This window comes from Saccostrea cucullata, unplaced genomic scaffold, assembly GCF_032062105.1.
Source record: "Saccostrea cucullata isolate Sc308-1 unplaced genomic scaffold, CSIRO_AGI_Scuc_v1 ctg44, whole genome shotgun sequence".
Taxonomy (NCBI): Eukaryota; Metazoa; Mollusca; class Bivalvia; order Ostreida; family Ostreidae; genus Saccostrea; species Saccostrea cuccullata.
Window position 1 is genome coordinate 633188 of NW_026938421.1, and position 25825 is coordinate 659012.

The 25825-nt window shown below is 31.6% G+C and overlaps 1 protein-coding gene across 1 annotated transcript; it reads left to right on the forward strand.

Moving 5' to 3' along the window:
* The first annotated feature begins 758 nt into the window (after nucleotides 1-758).
* Nucleotides 759-24652, forward strand: LOC134250172 (serine/arginine repetitive matrix protein 1-like). Its single transcript, XM_062732522.1, has 5 exons — nucleotides 759-768; nucleotides 16277-16440; nucleotides 21874-22026; nucleotides 22235-22282; nucleotides 22371-24652. Exons 1-5 carry the CDS (start codon nucleotides 759-761, stop codon nucleotides 24330-24332), a joined length of 2337 nt encoding a protein of 778 aa, XP_062588506.1. The 3' UTR covers nucleotides 24333-24652.
* The last annotated feature ends 1173 nt before the right edge of the window (nucleotides 24653-25825 follow it).

Consider the following 25825-nt stretch of genomic DNA (forward strand, 5'->3'; position numbering starts at 1 on the left):
TAAAACTAAAAGGTATTTTAAAACAAAAAGAATCATGAATGATTTTAAAAAAAAATCTCTGAAATCATCAAATAGTGTCCAAATTCTATCAATGACAATCTTAGGTTGATGAAAAGACATGGTGATTTTGTGACAATGACTATTCTTTATTTGTTGTCAGCTCTATATTGTTTTACTTATCTCTCTCAGGTCATTATGGATTTCCTTTATTAAGAAAGCATGATAAGTGTGTAGTGTTGTTTAATTTCCATTTTGATTCAGGAAAATTAAGTACCTGAATTTGCTATTTAAAAAGAATAAGAAATAAACAAAAAGGAAAGAAAAATTTATGGAATTGGCATTAATTGGGCGGGAAAAAGTAATCAAACGTCTTTTGTTTACAGATTGTTGAAATCTTTTGTTGTTAAAAAAAAAAGATCGTTAGCACTATAAGAATTCAATTTTGTGGTTAATTAAAAAATTCAGGCTTGCAATATCCTTATTAGAGCCTTCAAGAGTTATATGGTTTAAAAAACAAACACGATCATTGAAGAGGGAAGCACAGCAGGCCTTAGTGCAATTGAAAACTAGTTAAGGAAATTTCAATTTAGAAATGCTCAATAAACTAAACAGGGATGTATATGTCATTTTCTTTTAGGGAAACATCAATTCATTTATTGTGTTGGGATGTCAATACTTCTTTAGATGGAAAAAGAACATTGGATACATAGAGAGCATATAACAGCTTAACGAATTAAAGGAGCAAAGGATCCTACAAGATGCAGGGAGGTAGGTGTCAGGATTAAGTTACAACTATTTGTCTCGTATTTGAACAAATATACAAGAACAACGTATCAAAATCAATTTTGATGAAAAATAGAAGAAAAGGCAATCTGTTATTTGAAAAAAATCTTCATAAATGCTTAGAATTTCATTCTCTACTCTGAATCTTTCCTTATTTTTATTATCAATATTACATACATGTTTACATCTTTCGTAATCAATTTTTGTTTTGTTTGTTTGAACAGATTTGAGCACCTACCCTCCTAATTCTATTTTTCCCTTATGTCCTTTAATTTGTAAAATATTTTTAAGATAAACACTTAAAATATTTCTGATAAAAAAAATCTTGAATTGAATATTGTTCAAATATCATTTGTGTATTCGAACAATCATTATTTAAAACATAAATAGTATTTTATAATATTTTATAATAAACGTGACGACTTCTAATTTTCTGTGTTAACTTTCCTTATTTACTTATGTAGCAAATATATCGTATATTATTATCGTCTAAAAATAAAGTTTATATCTCTCGGTTGATTCGATACACAATTGCATGTTCTACGTACGAGCAAATTCTTGGACGAATCAGGCTATTGAAAAATGATTTGATGATACAAAAATATCAACAATCTTGTTCGAGGTTAATAGTTTGCTAATTCTAATACTGATATAACATCCTTTGCAAATACAATCTGTAATTGAATCAAAATATTGACGAAATAAATGTCTTTCTGGTACAAGTTAGCCATTGTTTAAAACTGGATGTCTTCCGATTTTAACGTTTTTATGATGATGACGGGAGGGGCATGACGGTTGTGACCAGTCGGCAGTCAATGATGATATCTGATCCAAAATCTTTATGTGTTTACTTTCCTCCAATTAATTATTAAGAAGTGGACTTTTGAGCATGTTTGTTTTTACCTGCATGTACCCCTGTATCTTTTCATAAACACTTTATCTGTATTATTGTCCCCCGCTTCAAAAGTGGGAGAACCCTTTGAGCTTTGGCAATGAAATTTTGCATATCAACTCCCTATGGACTAAAAAAGAACCCTATTGATTTTGAGGTCAAAAGTCAAAGGTCATTCTGCAAATTCTGTCTGTAACGCTTTCATTTCCACACGATCTTTTGCAATGAAATTTTGCATATCAACTCCCTATGGACTAAAAAAGAACCCTATTGATTTTGAGGTCAAAAGGTCAAAGGTCAAGGTCATAAATTCGCAAATTCTGTCTGTTATAACACTTTCGTTTCCGCGCGATATCTCGAGAACCCTTTGAGCTTTTGCAATGAAATTTTACATAACAAATCCCTGTGTCCTAAGTAAGACCTCTATTGATTTTGAGGTAATACAGTCGCTATTTTTCAAGGGCGTAAATTTATACATTATGTCTGTGTGTAACTTTATATTCTTTTACATTAGAACTGTTTAATAAAGGTTAAAAGAGAATTTTGTAAAATTTTGCAATGTAGTGAATATATAAATACATGTATGTGACTTCATCTTTGCATATAATATTCGTCAATTTACAGCGTTTCCGTGGTGTAGAGGTATGTCTCTCGCTTCACATGTGAGAAGTCCCGGGTTCCATTCCAGGACGATCCATTTTCTTTTTTTGTTCGAAATACTTTTTTTTTCCTAAATGATAGTATTCAGCATGTGAAATGAAAAATTTATGAGGTCTAGCTTGTACAAAACTCATAAAATCTTCATTACAGTGTGATGAATATTCCATATAAAAAGAATCTTCTATACAAATAATTAAGAATAAGCAATAAAATCTTTATATCCATATTGACATACATGTATTTTATTTGCTTTTTTGTATACATTTAATAGTTCTACTACAAATTCAGTCAGGGGGATCCGACCCCCCCCCCCCCTCCGACCCCCGAACTGCACATGGTTTATTTTTCCCTAAGCGGGGGACACAAATTCTCTGAATTAGCTTGTATTGCATATTTCAACACGAGAAAAAAATCTTCTGAAGGAATTCAGGTGACAATGATGTGTAAATGAGTACAAATGTAGCTAATACCTGTTTTAATTTAATTCAATTTTCAACTTACAAGAAAGAGCATATTTAAAATCTTTTTTTTTCTTCCTTTTTTTGAAAGGGGATTTGGGTTCTTTGTATATATTTAAGGAAGAAGCACTTAAATTGGCTGAAGATTTCTGTAAGATGTTCAAAGGATTGTTTTTGTCTGTGTAACTGGCTGAGGATCCCTGCAAGATTTTGAATGAACTTCCTACATCTGCATGTACTTCATTTGTAAAACTTTTTTGTATTAATGTCAATTACGAGTTAATAATTCCGTACAGAAAAAGTGTACAAGTTTTATTTTTAAGTCAAGGGTCGCAATGCCTGCCCATATAAAATCCAATTTTACAAGGTAAATAAGAATTATCGGCCTTAACAGGATTTTCTATTCTGAGATATTACTTTCCACCACCGTAAAGTATGCCGTTTTAAACTCCAAAGTTTGTAAATGTACATTAATATTACTTTTCTATATGTTTCTGTTATTTTTGTTTGTGTTGGAGAGGACAATCTAAGTTGGCATAACTTGTGTCCAGTCCCATTGACTGTGTTCAATAAAATATGTTTAAATCTAAATAAAAATTACTTTTCTCAATCAATATGTTTTTGATAATCATATGTCATTAATAATCATTACAATATCATGATAATGATATTTATTCTAAAATTCAAACCTGTGTTTCTATGGACAGATTTAAAAATCTGAATATTTTTGCTGTAGGCTTAAGATTAGTAAAATCCCAAAAGCTTGAAAAATTACTTAATCTTTCTCATAGTTTTTCTCCAATTATCAACACCTATCGAATTCACTGTTTTTACAACACCTTTTCATTTTCTTCATATGATTAAGATAAAGCAACCAAAGCTACATTTTCGATTGAAATAATCAGTTTGCATTACAGGTTTAAGTTAATTAAATTTTATTGATCAAATGCCATACAAGTACTTCCTCTATTTATTTATATTATGATGACATTGATCTAGGTTTATCTTTTTTCCTGTACCTTGAAGGTTAATGTACTTTATGATTGTCTGCCATTCAATTTGTTTTTTCTTTCATTTGTATTTGCGTAAAAAAAACTTTATGTAACTTTATCTAATTTTAACAAAAACAAACTTCATACAAAAGCTGCATTGTAATGAAAGGCAGTTCAATGCTGAATCCGTGGTGCTATCATTGTTAATTTTGTGTAATTTTTTTGTACAGACACTAAAAATAAATACAGAAGTATTTGTTTTAAAGATTGTTAAGTATTTGAAGTCGTGTAAATGTAATGTGTGATTGACTTGGAGCTGCTGAGTTTTATTCTCGATCACGCCTTTCTTTGGAGTCACACCGACAGAGGACAAAAGATTTTTTGTTTGCTTTTTTAATCGTGGTTATTCAATGTCAGGGTGAAGAAAATACATGTATAACTTTTGATTTTAGAAATTTTTTTTTACTATTTTGGAAGTAAAGAGGAATTACTCTAATTCATATCTGTTGAAATATTACATCGATTTACCTTTCAAAGAAAGACCAGAATTGTCCAACATTAACCAGAGGAATTTATTAAAGATACCCGATGAAAAAAAAATCTTCACAAAATAGAAAAGTCGATATCTTATATTCATAACGATTAATTCATAATTGCATATTAATGGAAAGAAAGAATATATTTCGACATATTGATTGTCGTGGAAATACGACAGAAGTTGCTGTTTGAAATCAGAAGTAAATTTCAACTACATAGTGGTTGTAACCAATCTGCGTAATTAATCCACAGCCTTTTAAACAAAGAATATTTGTGTGATGTTTAAAAGTATCTTTGTTACCATGTTAATACATGCATGTATGTTTCATTTACCGTCAGGAGTATTTTAAAAAATGAACCCATTGATAAGTTACTGTGATGACTAAACAATTATGCATGTATTTAACATTTACATAAACTAAAATTTTATATTCAAATAAATGGTCAATCTCTTATCAACAGGATGTCAGCTGAATTTGGTCGATACCAGAAGCTGAAGCTTCTTTTCAATCGTTGCCGTCAGGATCAAATCATATCTATATGTTTCTGATGTTCCATCGATCTTTTAAAGATTCCTAGCTTTACACCTTATTATATGCTTGTAAAATCATTGCCTGAAAGAATTTATTCCGGCATTGATAGGCAAGCATTGTTGAAAAACATTCATTTTTTGTTCTTATCCATTATATTGATTTGGTTTCGAAAACAAAGAATAGTGGGAAAGCTGAAACCAATCGATAATTTTTCTTTTGCAATAAAAATCAAAAGTGCTGATCTAGAACTCCTGAATACTTAATTCTTTTGGATCTCCGTACTTCAATTGATCAAGTGATTGATTGATGAAACCAAGGATACATTACGATATGACAGAGCTAAGCTTGGAAGCCATTGTAATATTTTTAAAGCATCCTAAATTATTTTTTAGCTTTTGTTCCATATATTGATAAAATTTCTTTCAAAATAAAACCTCTTCACCTAATTAAAGGGTTGAGAGTAATTTCTGATTATGATTCAGACATGGAATATACGTGGAGAAACTTGTTTCTTTATCGTAGAAATAAAAACAAAACAGACATGCTAAAAAACTGAAGTGATTTTTATTTCATTTTTTGTCCTGATGATTGTCATATAAGTTTAAGAATTGCTTAAAAGAGCATTTTAGTAGATATTCTCAATATCCAAATGAAAAGACACTATAGCGATGTTTTTAAACACCAATTAACTTTTAACCTACATCTTTGAATGTAATTAGAAAGAACATGTGTCCTTAATTACAACAGTTCTAGACGTAAATAGGGGACTCAAAAGAAGTCCAGACGAACGTCTGTGTGGATAAACTGGATTCCTAGAAATCCGTTATTGTCTACTAAAATGTTTTTAAGTCTGCATACAGATTTTTAGAAGACAGGTGAAAGCACACCCAGGGTGCGTTCAGAGTATCTCCAGTGGTATCATCACCTCTCTGCCAATGGTAACAATTTGTACCGTTGGTACCATTGGACCCATATGTACTCTGAAGGGGTTTTGGGTAGAGTTGGTAGGAAACTCATCAATGTTAACAATGGCACCATTGGTGTACCATTTGTGACACTGGTGTATACCATTGTTAACATTGACAGATTTCGTAGAAGAAAATGTCAAACCAAGATTATTATTCTTGCTTCGTGCATCATTTTGCAGCAAGAGAATGCTTTCAGAGCTTTCAGAAATACCTATAAACACAACTGTTTATGTATACAGGTGTAGTAAAAACATTACAATGATTTGTTACTATTTCAACTTTTTTGCCCGAAAGGGAAAACTTTTCAATGATTTAGTCTTCATTATTTTGTTATTAATTCTTTTAATTAAAAACGATTTATAAAGTAAAAATGAATTTCAATTATGCATAAAATTTGTTTGAATTTACCCAATACCGAAAATTGTAAACCAATGAGACTTGTTTTTTCCTTCTGAAAGGTGTTTTTTCAAGTTTGGAAATAGAAACAAGTCAAAAGGTCAAAGATCACCATTTTGTTTGACGTCATTAAAAAAGTTACCATCGCTAACAGAGCTCTAGTTCGTCTGCAGAAAAATCTACCTATGGTCCCTCCTCTAATAAATTTTTTTTTGCAAACAATTTGCTTTTTACACTTCTTAGAAATTGGTAAAATTTTTAACAACAATGGTAATATTTTGAAAATTGCATATAAATCTGTCTTTGTGCTCTTGCAATTCGCACCCAATATAAACTGCTTTTGTCAAAAAAAAATTTTGTTAATAGCCAAAACTGTTGAATCTATTTGAATATCAAACAAACATGGTAAAGTTATGATATTTTAAAATAATTGTTAAAACAACAGTCATTTTCTCTATTTTTCAAAATATAGGGTGACCGGTCACGCCCTTTTTGTGTGCTCAAATTGTCATAAAACAGTGTAAATAACCCAAAATGATGTCTATCAAATTTGCCATGTGTATAAATAATGGACTAACAATATTTGTTGAAATTTGGCAAACATTTGACATCAATGATAAATTTTTTGCTGACAAGGTCATTGTACCCATTTTTGATGCCCATTATAAAAAAATTTATCATCGAAATCCACCTGATTTTCTATAAAACCTTGAACGTTTGTAAAAATATTTCAGTGAATATTTCTTTGGGATTTTTAAGAAGAGAAAGATTATTGATGAAATTTTAGTTTACCGATTCTTTACCATTCATTTATAATGCAGTGTCTCTCTGATTGCTCATCTATTTGAAAAGTTTACATATATGTTATAAATTCATTAAAGATTAAAAGAAATGTTTAATATATATTTTTTTTATGTCATAAGAGATTTTTATTGAACATACACTTAAAAGTTATTAAAATAAAATTGAAACCATAAAATTTCGTATTAAACTATATACACAACTGTTTATGTATACAGGTGTGGTAGAAACATTACAATGATTTGTTACATTTTCAACTTTTTTCCCCGAGGGAAAACTTTCGTAGAATAATCTTGTTATTAATTTTATAGATAGAAAACGATTTATAAAGTAAAAATGAACTCAATTATGCATAAAATTTGTTTGAATTTACCCAATAGGTAAACCTTGTAGAGTCTCTCTTTCTTTGACAGTTCTTACCCGACCATTTTGTTTGACGTCATTAAAAAAGTTACCATCGCTAACAGAGCTCTAGTTTTTTTCAGAAAAATCTACCTATGGTAATTTTTTTTTTTAGTTTTATCTATCTGGCTTACCAATTGTTGTTTTGTTGTTTTTGTTGTTTATTTGAACGCACCTAATATAAACTGCTTTTTCAGAAAAAAAAGTTAATAGCCAAAACTGTTGAATGTAGAATTCTGTAAAATGATTTTTTTTCCCTCTTTAAACAACAGTTTCTATCCAAACATTCAGAATTAAACTTGTTTTATTATAAGTATATCCGTTTCTGCGTCCACACTTTTATTGCAACACTATGAGATGGATATTTATCAATATCAAAGTTTTTCGAAATACTACACTGAAACATTAAGGTGCCATAGGAGTGAGCCGTGTGCTCATTGTCATGATCGTGAAATAACGGAAAAATCCGTCGTCAATTCAGTGTATAAATAATGGACTAACAACTGGTATGAAAAAAATTATGATAAATTGTATTTGCTGACAAGGTCATTGTATCGACCATAGAACTTACGATTTTCAACCTTGAACGTTTGAAAATACATACCAAGAAGAGAAAGATTAAAGTGAAATATTGGGACAATATCGTTGAGTCTCTCTGATTGCTCATCTATTTGTTTATCTATATGGACACCATAAGTTAAAAAAATGTTTGTATATTTTTTTTTACAGAAGAGATTTTTAGAATATTAGTCGCATAAATTGAAACCATAAAATTTCGTTTTAAGCTATTTATCTAATATGAATAATTCTTACACGATTATGAGTGATCAAATCAACCATTTTATATGGCATTGCTTATATTTTACTTAACATTACCGTACAAAGTAGAATGGTCATCTTAGAAAGCCTTAGGAAACCTTGTAGAGTCACTTTTCTTTGACAGTTCTTACAGATTTATTATTTTTCTACAGTTGTAGTTTTTATTTTCATTTGTAAAATTTTTTGTTTAAATCATCTTGTTGTTGTTTTGTTGTTGTTGTTGTTTATTTGTTGTTATTAATTTTTTTTTTCGCTTTGTTATTTGAGTTTTTATTTTTTTTTTTCATTACACTGTTAATATTATTTCTAGGGAAAATTCCTTTTTTACTGCAAAGATAAAAATTATTAATTATATTAAATGCCATTCTTATAATTACTCAGCTGTAGTAAAGGAGTTCTATTCAACATTCTATTTGAGCAATCAGATATAGATACTGAAAAAATCGAAAGATCTTTTTAGATAATTTGAACGTTAATGTCTTTGAATATCAAAAGATCATTACGTATAACTTCGATTTATCAACAGAGAGCTTGAAATAAAAGAGTCAAAGTTTCCTAACATCACTGACACATCTGTTTTATATTTGATATCTTACTATATGGTAACTTAGCGACTAAGCTTTATGGTAATCGTTATGACTTTAACTTTTCAATCATCAACTTCCCTGACTAATGAAGCAATGTAATCTTTAAACCTGTATATGGGGTTTAAGTACCTCAGCAGATTCGATACGGAAGCGCATGCGTATGACAAATATATCAAATGAGGCAAGCTCAAATGAGAAACAAGTTGGTGAAACAAACATATTATCATTCTCTCTGTTGAAGTCATCATTTTGCAAGTTTTTTGGAAGGAACAATGACCTTAAAGTTTTTTAGCAAATACAACCTATCATTGAGTCAATTGCTGACTAACGTTTTTCTACTGCTGTAATTATTTACCAACTTAATTCTCCACGTTTTCGTTTTTTCCCGGTCATGACAAGGAGCACATGACGGGGTGATCTTTCGACGGGGAAGCTCACTTTTCTATTGTACCCAATCCAAATTCAGCTTTAGAGGTCTGGTTAATGTGCTCCTGATTTGTATTGTTTGAATAAACTGTTGAGCTTGGATGTTATTCGTTATATCTCCATATATTTTATCGAAGAAAAATTGCACTCAGTTCACATTTCATGTCCATATGTCAAAAGCTGCAAACTCTAAGAAGATTACTCAGATAAAAGGCGTTTGTTCATTTGCAATTTTCTTCAAAAGTTATTTGAATTTTCCTAAAATTGTTTTACTCTCTGGGTTTTGAATAAAAGTGTTTAAATTATGTTTAATGATTATTGTTTTTTTCTATTTATTTATTTTATGAATTAACGTCTTTGATATTACGTTTTATTTTCTACTTTAATTTTCATTAACGCCTTACGATTATAAAAGATACGAGAAAAGGCATATTTTTATTACCTATTCTATCTGTAAACAGTATAGGAACTATCACCATAACTTTAATTGAAGTCGATACTTATTCAGATAAACAGAATTTTTTATCAAGATAAGTAATTGATCAAGGTAATTTAGACTAGTCCCCGACGGTGGTTTGCAAACATATATGATTGACTTTTCTTCAGCTGAAACACGAAACATTTATCCCTTTGCACATGATAGCAAACGATTATTAAGCCAAAACACGGTTAGATCGATGAAAACCTAACAAACAAAATAAGCTACTTATTTTTGCTGGTTTTGAACGTTGTATATTTGATGCTTAAAAGGTAAGAAATATTTTGTGTGGAAACAATTCTTAAAACTCCATATTGATAAAACTCAATTTTGTTAAAAGTCACTTACGTGGAATTCAATTCTTTGAATTTACAATGATGTTTATTAATTTGTTTTAAAATTTCTTTTTATATTTTAAAATTGTGAATGCTGTCGTTTTCTGTTCTAACAATAATAAACATTTAATGTAAGGATACGGTTTATTTACCAGCTGGGATTTTTTAAAAACATTTTCATAAGGTCAGTCAGAGTAATTGACAACTAGAAAATGTTTGTTATGATAATTTTGTCTTTATTACCGGAGATATTTTTGCATTTACAATACTATGCAGTATTCAAAATCAAAGCACGGTTTTAACGTTCAATTGCTATATCTAATGAGTCTGCTGCCTATGTTAATGGCACTTGACATTATAAAAATGGTATCTGTGTTCACGACCAGCAACACATCGATTTTGAAAACTTAAATAAATAGATAAGCGCTTCAATAATTGTCATTATCGACTGAAATTCTTATAAAAGGACACACTATTCATTCCAATTTCCGGAAGCAACATTGTTTACTTTATAAAGTACACTTTATAAGGAGGATTTAGCATATGAGAAAAAAATATAAAGAATTTTTGGGTATCTTTTCCTTGTGTATGAAATAAGAATTACAGTGGATTTCAATAAGGTATGTTCAAAACTTGTTTTGTTTTATCGAAGGTCCCTTTTTCAATGTTAAATGTTGAACATTTCAGAAAAATGCCATATAGTCCATTTTTGACAGTTTCTTTTATCATGTTATGTTACAATTTTTAAACACCTCTTTAATTGCTGATATGGATTTTTAATGATTTATTTATACTTTACCAACAGAGTTCTGAAATTGTATATCTATCGTATTTAAATGAATCGGAATAAAATAAATCGTCCATTTATTTCTTTGTTTAAAAAACAGGACGATATTTCAGATAGGTCTTAATTATTCTGATTGCAAAGACTTGTTTATAAGAGAAAAAGATTCGATGTCTGAATCATTTTCTATTTATTTCTTATTTTTTCGTTTTTGATTTCATTGTTGAATGTTTTTTAGTCTTCCAATTCCTAAAGATCACGAAATCGAAATTTTCGCGTCACTAATTATTTTTGCTAGATACTAAGCCATTTTTATTCATTGGCAAGACGAATTTTGTTATTGTTGTATATAATCATTGTCACTTTAAACTTTTAAATAACAGTTAACTAATAATCAAATGTAAAATTATATCTATGACAAGCGTCGTTTGAAGAAAACATGAGATTTATATTACAACAAACAGAAATGCAAATTAAAAAAATGGAAAATAACACAGAAAGTCAAAAACAGATACACTGTATGCAGAAACGAGTGTAAATTACTTAAAATGAGGTGCTAAATGGTTAAAGCTGACTAAAATGTCAGTATTGTGGAAAATATAAATGTGTTCTGTGATTAATAATATATTGACTGCAAAAAAATTGCTCTTGTTTCTTTTTTGCTTCAAGAATTTTTTTTATTTTAAAAAATCGCTAAACAACATATTCGAGAGGTGGTGTAAATCAGATGTGGATACTTAAAACTTCCAAGGAACTTTTGGAAAATTTGAAGTCACAAAATTTTACCAAAATCAACAGCATTAAAACTTACGACATTTCAACTTTATATACAACCATTCCTCACGATAAATTAAAGTCCAGGCTTTTTGGTATCATTGACAGCTGCTTTTTCAATAGAATGGAACTTGTTAATTAACTCACCTTGCCATTGGTCATTTGCAAAATTATTTTGTTAAAACACATTCTGATCATACATATAAGTACTCTGAAGTTAATAATAAAAAGATTGAATTTCCGATTGACAATATCTTTGTGTTTTTTTTAGACCAGGTTTTCCAACAGTTTATTGGAATTCCCATGGGTACAAATTGCGTCCTGTTATTAGCGGACCTATTTTTGTATTCATATGAAGCAGAATTTGTCCAAAATCTTATACGTGAAAAAAGGAAAACACTTGCTTTTGCCTTCAAGTCATTTAGATATGACATATATCGACGACGTATCCTTAACTAACAATAGTTATTTCCATTTTTATGTCGATGTGATATATCCCCGTGAGCTTGAAATAAAAGATACCACAGTCTGACGCATCTGTTTCATATTTGGATATTTTAGTTGAAAAGGACGTTAATGGTAATCTAACAACCAAGCTTTGTGACAAACGATATGGCTTTAACTTTTGAATTGTCAATTTTTACTTACGTATGCAGCATTATACCTTCATTACTTGCATATGAGTTTTATATCGCTCAGTTGATTCGATACGCAAGAGCATGCTGTACGTCTGAACAATTCTTGAAACGAGGTAAATTATTGACAAACAAGTTGCTGAAACAAGAATATCAGCAGTCTCGTTTAAAGTCATAATTTTGTTCTATGGTCGATACAATGACCTTGTCAGCAAATACAACTTATAATTAACGTAGTCCGATCCTCAGGTTTATAAAATAAGCAGTTAAGTAATCAAAAATACTCATAAAAGTATCTCTGAATCCACAGAGTTATGTAAATTTATCCACATATTTCTTTTAAGTTAAAGATTAAAGTTAATCATATTATATAGGGAAAAGCACACAATATTTTTGCAGAATAAGCGTATTGGAATATCAGCAATGCATTTTCTTATTGCAAATTGATCAACAAATATATTTTAGGTTAAAAACCGATAGATATCGCGGTATTCAGAGAAATTGTCCTGATTTTTTATACTTTTTTGGTATTTTTTATGAACTATTTCTGTCATGTATTGTATAATACATAGTGTAAAAGGCCTTTGTTATATTGCAAGACACCACAAATCACTTCTCATTTCATATCATGCTAATAATCATTGGTACCTAAGGCTGGATTCAAGAAAATCTTTTTTCTCTAAAACTATATTAATTTTTTTTCCTTTTATAGGGTATACAAATGTCAACTTTTATAAGACCTTTTCTAAGACTTCCAAAAACCTTGAATCTTATACAGATGAATATAATGAAAATTGCTGCATGAAAAAATTTCATTTTCAAGCTACATTTTGATGCATTTCAAATTAAATACACATTTTTGATTTTAACATCCTTCCTGGCTGAGGATCGGATATCCTTTTGTCAAAAATCACCTGTTTTTCAACTAATTGTTAGGCCATTATTTACTCACTGAATTTAGACTTTTTTTCAAATCATGACATGAATTGTATTATTTAACAAGGGAAATCCTCCATGACACCTGATCCCATCTCTGATTTTTTGGAGGTCCGTGTTTGCTCTGCTCCTATTTTGTATTGTTTTATGAACTTTTGAGCTTGAATACTGTTCGTTATCTCCATATATTTCACAGAACAAACATAACTGATAATTGACTTCCAAAAGACTTCACATTAATTTAGGATGGTAAATGTACAATTCATGGTACTTGTTAACTGATGTGAATGTATTTTGAAAATATAAAAATGTAGATTTACTATGCTGAACGGGGATAAAATCAAATGCTTTAAAATGTCCCCTGTATTTGATTGATTTACTAGAAAATACACACTTGTGATTTTAACATCTTATTCTCAGTACCACTTTTGTCAAATATCACCTGTTGAACTACAGCTTTTGTACAATTTAGATTTCGTTTGGATCAACATGTATTATTTAACAAGCAAAATAGCCGAGGTTAAATGATCACATTTAGTAAATTGCTTCATAAAGTGCATTTTGATAACAAGAGTAATTATTTAAATTACCGATTTATGAAGTACCAAACCATGTACCCCAACCTTCTATAAGGAAATATATCATATAAATATAAAGAAACGACGGGTAATTTAGATGTCAGAGCAATTCTTATGCTTTTCTGTCGGAGAGGGGTGTGCTGCAATTACTGTGGTTCAAAATCACTTGTCGTTTCGACATGTGCAATGCATCATCAGCTTTCCTTATTTATGCAGTACTTGTTTTATATTCAAAAGCATTCTCTGAGTACGAACTGGTTTTAAATCAAGGCAAGCTGAGACAGGTAAGTTGACTTTACAGGAATTTCAACAACCTTGTTTAAAGTAGACATTTCGTAAAGTCTAATGTCGTTATATAATGACTTTGTTAACAATCATGTACCCTTTTTTGTACTAAATTTGACCAAAGAATGTTCCATCTCCTTGATCAATGCATATGACTCACGGCGGGGGCGTCCAATCAGCAAGGAATGCTTTCTCTTCCTATGCACCTGATTCCGCTTCTTAAATTTCCGGAGGTCCGTGTTAAATGACCTGTTAAAAAATCTGTCTATTGTATGTAGAGTTTCTAAGATCGATCGCTGTCCGTTACCTTCACCTTTATAAAAAGGAAACAGTTATAATTTTATGAAAAAATTCTTTTATAATGAACGTGTCATTTTTCCTTGAATATACATTAAGAACGCTCTACAATTAACCTGAAACATTTTTAAATTGATTTTAAATAATTTTATTTTTTGACTACTTTGACTAAACAACATAGCTTTAAGAATATATATCAAATAATATGAAAAACCATCTATCCTTCTGTATTTATATAGAAGTGAAAAAAAATTTAGATAAATTACATGATCAGTACTGGTCCCTACTGACAAAGCATTTAACAAAATTGTCTTCGTTTGTAAGGCTCATTATATATATGGTATTTTAGAAGAACTTTGATTTAATACAAGAGGTAATAAAAATCCTTTTAAGGAAGAAATTCTTCAAAATCATATGTGAGTTTTGATTTTTTTTAATATTCTAAATAACCATAATGAATTTGAATTGCCATATCTATATTTGATTAAAAATCAAAAATAAAAATGCTTACAAACAAAGACGTACAGCGGGTTCCAGTAAATGTCAACAAACTCCTCACAAAGATTATTAACAGTAGTGAAGAAGAAAATCAAGAATACCACATGCATTGGTATATTCGAGAAGTGGTGTAAATCAGATGTGTATACTTAGAGAACTTTTGGAAAATTCCAAGATTAACTTTTGGAATATTTGAAATCTTTATAACATTTTATCTTTTTTAAATCAACAGCTGCCTTTTCAATAAAAAAACGTAAATTTGCTAACCTTTCATTGGTCTTTATAACTAAAAAACCATTTCCCACGGTAAATTACAGTTAATACTATTCGTTATCTCCATATCATTCATGCACATGTATCATAAGCCATTTTATTGGATTCCTTTGCAGCCTGGTCATCAACCTTTAATCAGTCTATTCGGGTAATTTTTATTAAAATTTGAGCACATTAACAAATCACAATATGTGAGTATTTCCAAGAAAGAACGTCACTAGTCAAAAAAAGAATATTTTTTATCTTTACACGTGTTTCCTGCAACAAAATTTCAAAACACAGAAGTGGTCATGCATATAAAACAAGAAAGACATATTTGTTTTAATTACATGACGACGCAATTTGAACTGTGTTTGTACCAAGCATTAAAAGTTCAAATGCATCGAATGAATGCTCAAGTACAAAATATGTTTGTTGTTTCAATATTTGCTTTTATTTGGGTTCTCTCATCGACAGTTTACAGCAATTAGCTACTTTTTAGTCTGGCGTATTTCAGAAAAAAATCGTTATTTAAAAAGAATTAAGGATTGAACATTCCGATAAAACAGGCGATTTATAACTTCCGGTTTGACGGATAATATTCCCCCAAACAAGAAACTTTGTACATAACCAATCTATAAATTTGTTTTCAGCGTCATAGTAACCCTCAATAATCTAAGTGTCATATCTGTGGGTCCATGAATCATTTTCTTTCAATTTGACTATGCCCTAAATTATCCGATATAGTTGCATTTTCTGTCATTTTTATAAAATATATTAGCAGGATTTCAATTTATTATCTCATTCTTGCTAATTCTATATTATTATTTTTTTTTTTATATTTAATATTATTATATTATATTTTAGATTTTAAATATTTTATATTTGATTATTTTATGTAGAAAACTATCTATGTTGCAGCTTCAATCGTTTCAAGATAGAGAGGATTTATTCCATCTTAAATTACAGCCATCAAGATCAATTTTCATCAAATCATTAAATGTTCGATATCTTTATTAAATATACAAAATAAGTGAGGTATGCCTAGATTGATTTTAAAAAGTATATGTAAATAAAACTAGACAGAAAATCCTCAAATTTTATATTCTAACATAACTAAGGGAATAACAGTCCCTTGCATTGATAAAAAGTGAGAACTTTTCTTTAAAGGAACACGGAACAATGAGTCGGAGATTTTGAAGTCCGCCATCAACGAAGCGTACGGGATGGACTTTGTTAATGCCAAGCGAGTCCTCAAGACCAAGTACAAGCGGAAAAACAAAGATGGCCTCACCCTAGCGGACCGGATCCGGATGAACCGTTACGGAAGCGGAGTGAGTAAAAAGTTCACCCACGTAAAGTTTCTGAAACTTTAGTGAAAGAAATAAAGATGAACTTGCTAATAGTTTTAAATTTTCTATCTCTGTAACTTCACCTACAGAATTTTATTTGAATTGCGTAAATGGTACTCGAATTCTCTATTTCGTTTTTCTCTTCATGTGTAAATCCAGTCCTAGATTTATAGTAAACTTGTTTGTCAGGGTTTTTTTTTACTTCTGAAACTTAACTGATGAAATTACACTTGCATTGCTTGGTTCGTAATTTTCTGCAATTGATACGTGGATTATTAAAGCTGAATTATTTGGTTGAATAAAAGTTGAACTAGTGTACTTCGAAAACTTAATTAAATGATTGAATTATAGTTGATTTGGCTGTACTACACTTCAGAAATTAGAATGATTGAAATACGAGGGTTGATCCAAAAGTTCGTGGAATTTCTTCATATATTACTTATTTATAGGTAAAATTGGTTGAAAATTACAAATGAGAATATAGACACTTGTTGAATATTTCAAATTTAAAAAAAATTCAAATATTTATGATAGTAACTCTATGGCAGTTGCCATAGAAACGGTTGTTTGGAAATGAGGGGGAGACATTAATGCGTTTATTTAAGGAATCATTATTGTTGATGTCCCTGGCATACTATACTAACTAGACAGTGATTCCTTATATTTCCATTTCATTGTCAAACAAAATTGTAGATTTAGACTTTAAAAATGCAGACATAGATTTCAATAACACGAGGATTCCCATCCTAATTTCAATAGTCCTCGCCCACTGACGTCAAACACAACGGCAGCCGCACGAAATTTTCATGCATATTTGGCCTCCTTAGCGTCAGACTCAGAGACAGATGCGTACGAGATTTGCATGCATATTAGGCCTCCTTACATGTAGCTTCTGACCTATTGACCTGCGTAATTTACATTCCGGTAGAATTATCAAGAAATTAACTAACTTTCAAAGAGTTATCACAGAGAGAAAAATTAGAAATGGAAATATTATCATTTTAATTCTTAATACCTGAAATGAGAATAAAACCACCCTATGTGGTATATAAAGCAAAAATAATGTCATTATTACGATTGCTTGATCTTTTATAAACCTTTGTGTGAGTTTTAATGATTTTATTGGATATTTAGTTTATTAGTTGATGATTTATCGTTCATCTTTAGTTGTTAAACAAAGTCAAATTTCGGAAAAGTCATAAGTTTTGTGAAAATCCCGGGATCACTCTATCTGAAATGCGTATATTATTGACATTGGCTGGGAATAAATGCATTAAGTTACTAGTTTTTCAGTGGCCTTAAAAATTTAGGAAAAATAGAACTTCCATGGACGTTGATTAAAGGTGTGGCTGCCTTTTGGAGGCTCTGTTTTTCAGTGTTTATCTCCCTAGACAAATGAAAAGCGTTAATGGGGGTTGTCGGCTGACGAACTGTTCTTGACATTGCTACTTATTTGGAACATCATATGACAAGATGAGGAGTATTTTGAAATATGAGTGATAAAATGAAGAAAACTTAGTGAAAGAAGATACCCTAGCTTTTCTTGAGAAAATAAAAATGGTGAGGAGGGCAGCATTTTGTAGAATTACATATTTGTATCGGACATTAGAGTGAGATGCTTTTATAAAGTGACGTGACATATCTAACGACGTAACGTCGAAGTTTCCCCCGGGTTTAACAACTATCCATTTTTAGAAGGCTCATGTGACCTTATTGGTTATTGGAATGCGGTGAAAATTTCCAATATTGTTGCATTATGACTCTATATTATAAATATGCACGTTGTTGGCTTTCCTCAAATCGCAATAAAATATTATAACGAAATTCCACGAACTTTTGGACCAACCCTCGTACAATTAAATTCTTTATAAAACGAAGCAAGCTACTGATAAACAAATTGGTGTAACAAAAAATATCATCAATCTCATTTTAAATTATCATTTTGCAAGTTCTGTGGTCGATACAATGCCCTTGACAAAATATACAATCTAATCATCAAATACTTAAATGCTGACTGACGTTTTTTCATACTTATTTTAGGCCATTATTAACACACTGAATTGTCTTGAGATTTTATGTTTTTCCTAATCATAAAAAGGAGCACATGGCAAATGTGACCGATCAGCTTGGGATGCTCACTTCTTCATGGCACATGATCCCTCCTCTCAAGTTTTAAGTGATCTGTGTTTGTTCATCCCCTGATTTGTATTACTCCTTTGATCTTTTGAGAATGATAACTATTCATTATCTTCATACATCATCACTACGTTAAATGCTGACTGACGTTTTTCATACTAATTATTATACCATTATTTACACACTGAATCATCTACGGATTTTTTTCGCATTCCCCAATCACGACAAGGAGCATACAGCGGGTATGACAGGTCAAGGGTTGCTTGCTCCTTCGTGGTATCTGATCCTATTTCTAATGCTTTAGAGATCCGTTTTTGCTTTGCTCTCTATTCATGTATTGTTTATTTGATCATAGAAGCCTGAATGATGTTCGTTATCACCATATGTCATCGATACTCTCAACTGGTAACTTCATTGAAAAAAGTAAAGTCGAATTGCAATGTTTTTATTCGTGTCTGTAAATTTTAAGTTACAATTTTAGTTGAGTAAGTTGTAGTCTTCTTTTAACACTTCGTAGAAGTGGTTACTAGCCTAAGTTTTTAGCTTTATTGATAGAAATATAGTTGCACTGGTTCTTTGGCTACCTCTGCAATACCATAACACGAATAACTCTTGATGAATGAAGGAATATGTATACAAAGAACACAAACTATTCGAAGTTAATAAAAATGATGAATTTTGTGAAGCATCTGTCCATATAAGCAATTGTTATTAAATTAAAAATAAAAGGAAAACAAAATATATAATTACGTATCTTTTATAATTTTCATCTACATGGATTTATATTCAGAGTCAGTATTTGAAAATTTCACCATGCATAAATTAAAACACATCAGTTATACCCTTTTAAACAATAATCGCCACATTTTTGTATCGACTACTTGTCGTAAATTGGGGTTATACCATTATAAACATTAATCATTTTATGGTATTGAATTCTTGCGTTACATTACTTAAGACACTTTTGCAGTTCAACTGTTACAAGCACTAATCGTTACGTCTAAATCGCCATCAATCCAATATAGTTTTTCTCTCATTACTTTGTGAAATTGAATGATGAAAATCGATTTCAGTTGATCGAATACCTCCGTGTCTGGTGTTGGCAAGGGTTGTTTGCCAGCAGCAGGGAATAATCAATGATGTAAGAGTTAACTATACTCAGACAACATTTAAATTTCTAAAATCCAAATATCTTCATAGCTTCTAGGGCTACTACTTCTATTCATAATGGATAAATAACAGAGGTGAAATTAACATAAAAACTAAACAATAGTTTTGAGGAAAGTTCATTTTCCTTCCATGAACTGTTTGATTATAGTTTTGTTAACTGAGAGACGATATAGCATATAGTTTATAATCTCATGCATCTATTACTTTCTGAATTCCATTGCTAAAAAATATAGTTTGAAATGCATTTATTCATCTTCAGGGAAATCGATGTAAAACAGAAATGTTGATTATCGATGCATTCCACATGTAAACAAAGCCACAAATCTCTATTTATTATTAATCAAACTTTCTATTGATTTTTATAAAGTTTAAAATTCTTCTATTAATGGCCTGGCAGCGAGGCTCAAAAAGCAACTGCAACTTTGATTTAGGTAAGGCTTTTTTTTTTGTAACATTCCTTTTTTCACAGACAAAGCTTGGAATGGGGGACAAAGATTAATTATGAGGAGGATAAACCGAAAATTGGGGTATTTTTTACAAAGTTTATGATCTGTGACATGACTACTCTTGGAGACAATATATCACTTGTTTGTTTGATGATCCTAGGTTTTCGACTGTTAACCAATGTTTAAATATTTATTCGTTAAATTAAACTGCAATTCTGCATGTTTTCTATCGTGAGAAACATTCAATTTCATTTTTGTCGGAAGAAAAGTAATAATTAACTTTTAAATATTTAATTACTGTTTCATAATATATTCATTTTTCTGAATAAATTTCGATTTTAGGTCTGAAAAAAGTGAATTGATGTACTAAGGAACCTCATATAAATGTAATTAAGGATCTTAGTGATAATATCACTACAATAATTTTTCACACTTATCTTTTACGAATTCAAAAAAAAATATACAGTTTACAGTAAAATGCGTTTTAAAGTAATAAAAAAAATTATAATGTAAATCATATAGTGCGCCACTTCCGGTTTAAGTTGAGTTTGCTACACTATAGTTCCACTTTATAAATGAACAGAAAACCTTCCGGGAAAACTATATCATGTACCTACAGGGTACCGGGTTGTATTTTTTTTTTTTTTTACTGATCGGGGTAAATTTTTTATTGTTCTCTTAGACTACATTATATTTTGCAGAATTAAAAAAAATATATCAGAGAGATATATGAGTCCGTACAAAATGAGACTGACATAAATCCATACATTTCTTTTCGAGAACAGATTAATAATTACTTTTTTCCCGATGGGACTGATAAAGCTTTCATCGTCCTTGGTTTATTTAGGCACACTTTTTAACTTTGCAAGTACAACTTACATCTCAGTATTTTATGTAGGGTAGGATATGAAATAAGGCATTATAAGAACCCTATTTAATTCAAAAAGTTTTTTATCTAGCTCTTGGATAACCGTTTCAAGTCCTATAAATATGGTATAGTTGTTCTTTTAATGGTTTGTTATCCTGTTTCTTTTCCCGTCTGTCATTTAACGTCGCTAACCAACGTCAGTATCATATTACGCAACGATTGATTGATTGTATCTTGTTCAACGTCCCTCTCGAGACATTTTCACTCATATGGAGACGCCACCACTTGCCGGTGGAGAGCTGCAAATTTTGTCCTATACTCGGCACTCAGGGCCATTGAGCAGGGAGGGATCTTTTTCGTGCCAGCACCTACTGTGACACGGGACCTTGGTTTATACGATTTGTTAAATCGTACAAACGATTTATTCCACGTCCCACAGTTTATTAAACCCGCGACGTAAGGATTGACAAACGATTTACTAAATCGTACAAACGATTTGTTAAATCGTAGCATACGATTTATTCTAACCACTGCGCCACGCAAACGATTTAATAAAAAATTTCGCATTGTTAAAATGGCAGCGTAATTTAATTTTTTAAAATATTTGAGCCATCTTTTAGATTAGATTTTTTTTTTACAAATACAATTACATGTACTTGTTTCTGAGAAAAGAATCCTAACATGAAGTGTTTGGCGAAAGATTTATCCACTTAGTGATGTTCACAGGATAAATGGGTAAACATGTGATAAATACTGTTAAGCTTGATAATTTACAAGATTTATTTTTAATTTTAGTCTGCAGATGGGGCGAATGGCGAAAGGAACGACAGCGCATTCGCCAGTGTGGATATAGCTGACTTTGCCAGTCTAGAAGAAAACGAGCGACGCTCCCCTACCCCTGAGCCAACCATTTCACCAGGCCAAAACCAACGCCAATCTCCTCCTAAAGTAAATATAAATGTCACACAAAGATTTACATTTTTATGCAAATTCTGGAATATTCTTTCTTTCAACTCACTATCAATACATATACATGTACTTCAATTTGGATATTTTATTACTTACCAGAACAATTAACCTTAATCTTTATCTTTTTTCATATTTTATATACCGTAAATGAGCTTCACATTTATTTCATAATTATATATATTTTTAGAAGCATTCACCATCCCAACCAGATATGGATGACTCGCCCAGCACTAGAGTAAGTGAACCACAAAAAATTGGAAATAGTTTGATGTAAATATCACTCAACCAATGAATTTAATAAAAGACATGCATTCTATTCACAGAAACGGTTAACAAAGCAAGGCTCTGGTCATTCACTCTCAGCAACACCGCCCCTTCCACCAATTAAATCCAATCAATCAAGAAATGATTCCAGAAGCCGCCATGATTCGCCTCTTCCACAGGAAAGTCGCAGTAAACAACGTGAACCCCTACCTCCAATCCAGCGACCACGTGACCCTCATCAGGACGACGACGAAGAAGACGATGACCCATCGCGTCGTCAGGTCCATCCTCCGAGAGATTCTAGACATTTTGACCCTGATATCGGCGTAGGTGTCCCTGTTGTAGGAACGGAGCGAAGAAGAGAACGATCGCACACTCCTCCACCAAGAAGACGCCATGAATCAAGATCTAGATCCAGATCTCCAAAGCATGATATAGTTCCAGTTGTAGTACATACTAATGCAGAACATCGCCGACGAAGTCGATCACACTCCAAAAGAAGGCAAAGAAGTAGGTCAGATTCCAGAAGAAGGCGAAGTCGCTCTGATTCCAGAAAAAGACGAAGAAGTCGATCGGACTCCAGAAAAAGGCACATGATTGTGGTTAATCATGTTCACTCAGACAGACAACGAAGCAGGTCGGATTCAAGGAAAAGAAAGCACAGTCGTTCCGATTCTCGCAAACGCAGAAGTCGTTCTAGATCGCGTGGAAGACGAAGAAGCCGATCAGATTCTAGAAGGCGACGCAAAAGTCGGTCAAGTTCCAAAAACAGACCGATTGTCGTGAATATTTCACCAAGTCGCAGATCTCGATCCAGATCTCGAAAAAGAAAATCTCGGTCTCGTTCACGAGATCGCAAAAATAAAAAATCTCAGCCTCGATCTCATTCACCAAAACACAAACATTCAAGGTCAAGGTCTCGAAAAAAGTCTCACTCTCGAAGTCGTAGGTCTCGTTCGTCCAGATCATCATCGCCAGAAGTAAACATAAACATCAAGCAGGGTGAAAGTAGGGGTCGCTCGAAAAGCAGAAAGAAAAACAGATCCAAACATAGAACTCCCTCAGAGAAAAGGAAACAGTCAAAGCTTAGAAGAGACTCTTCTGGGTCTATCTCCCCTGAGGTAACTGTCAACAAAAGTCGAAGTAAAAGCAGGGGACGCTCAAAAAATAGAAAAGAAAAACAGAATAAAAAGAAAAACCACAGTCCATCAGGTGAAGATACTGAATCTCGATCAAGAAGTCCCAAGAAAAAAGAAAAATCTAACCATAAGAAAAAGAAGTCTAGTCCGGAGCCGTCTGATGATGAGGAAGAGGAAACGCCTCCTCCAAGTCCAAAACCAAAGAAAAAAGCTGTAGCTAAAAAGAAGGAAAAACCAAAGAAAAAGGAAGCAACCCCGGAACCATCTGATGACGAAGACGATAGTGAGGAGCCAGAATCCCCACCTCCAAAACCGAAAAACAAAAAGAAGAAATCCGAATCTCCAAAACGAAAACCGAAAGAGATTAAATGGGATCATTCTTCTGAGTCAGAAAAAGAAAATAAAGCACAGAAAGGAAAATCATTTAAAGTCCCTAAAGCAGCTGTTCCGACAAAGAGTAAACCACCAGCACAGAAGGCAGAAAGTTCAGCAAATGTAGAGGTTAAGGCTGGCTCTAAGCCCAGACCACCAGTTTCAGAGGACAGCGATGACAGCGATGATATTCCGGATGTTCTGTCCAGTCCAGTGCAGAGTAAAGCGGCTCCCCCGCCCCGGCCGCCCGTCACTACTGCTCCCCCCAAAAGGGAGCCCAAACCGGAGACGCCTGTGCCATACTTTGATAACACACCCAGGGTCCCTTCAAGAGAGGATCGAGATTTGCAGAGTGCTATAGAACAGCTAGATAAACTGTCAGATTATGATTTGAAAAATTTGGCGGGAAAGGGAGATAACTCGCCAGCTCCACCTGTGGATAAAACGGTAATGAACAAGATCATGGGTAACGAATTTCAGAAAAATCTTGATAAATTTTTATCAAGTTAAACTTACTATATAGATGTGATAGCAGACGTGATACAAATTAATATTTTTCAGTCAGTACAATATTAATCAGATATAGAATATCTGTTTACAATGCCACATCTGTATTATGTGTTGTATGTGTTGGTATATTTTATGACATGTACAGTTAGCTTGTCAGTGTCTTTCATATTTTTTGTATATGTAGTCTTCCCTCAAAATAGTCTTTAAATTCTTTAGATTTTTTTTCAAGTATATGTTTTGCCCTAGTGTAGGTTAACTAGTGATTTAAAAAAAAAAAAAAGAAAGTCCAAATGTCTTACACAAAATTAACACGTACCGTTAGTAGGTAGTACATGTGTATATACATGTATACGAGTTTCTTTGTGATATACTTAGTATACGTATGCTTGTATTTGATAGCCGTAGAACTGCAGCTTTCTGGTTGAGAAAATTTGGACAGATAAACTAGAGAGCTACACTTCTGTAGCTAAGTATTTTAGTGACCTTACTTGTATTAGCAAGGTTTTTGTACATAGAAAATGTCTAGAAGTGGCCAAGTAAGCTTTCTGTGATATTATGTATTAGGTAGCAAAAGCATCGTTAACTACAGAGATCGGAATACATACATTATGTGAAAGATGTCCACTCATTCGGGTATTATTATCTTTTGAAACATTGCTAATAACGAATCTAAATTACTAAATTACATCACGTGTTGTAGGAAAAGTATTTTTTTAAATCAGGATATGTTAGAGTGCTAAATTGTTTTATCTTTTAGATAATTATTTGACAACTGATTTTAACATACCCCGGTATGTAATGTGTTGTGATTTTTGCATTGCAGTCCTTTATATAAACTTGTTATATTCGGAGCAAAGATATTCGAAGCAAATATACCTGCCCCCGAATATAAAACGAATCTGTTCATACTTGTATGCATTATGTTCTTTTAAAAGACCCAGCTGATATCTGACTTCTGGGACGGTTCCTTGTTGGTTTGTAAGCTGCTTTCAGCAATCGATGGAGTTCATTACCAAGTCTTTGATCTATTGTTGCTGGTAAAAATGGATCAAAATCTGATCGACAGCTATAGATTTTCTTACACTTCTGGAACAATATTAAGATTATTTTTTCCGTTTAAAGAATGTGAGTGCTATTGAAGTTATCTTCATGTCAGAGAGAGAGAAAGAGAGAGAGAGAATTACTTTATATATTGAACACAGCCTGTGGAATATTTTAAAGATGTGCATTGGAAACCTATTTGTTGATATTGAAATTGCTGTTGTTGTGTGTTGGTTATTGTTACATATTTATCTAAAAATAAAATAAAGAAATACATTGTTTGTCGTCTTTATAATCATTTGGGGATTATAGTGTTTGAGAAAACTAACCAATGGAGATATTGAAACACTATAACCATACTGCAAACTTGAAATGTTTGCAGCATCAATATAGTTTTAGTATATAGATACCGAAACTCCATGATGCCATCATACTCAGATGAGAAATATCAA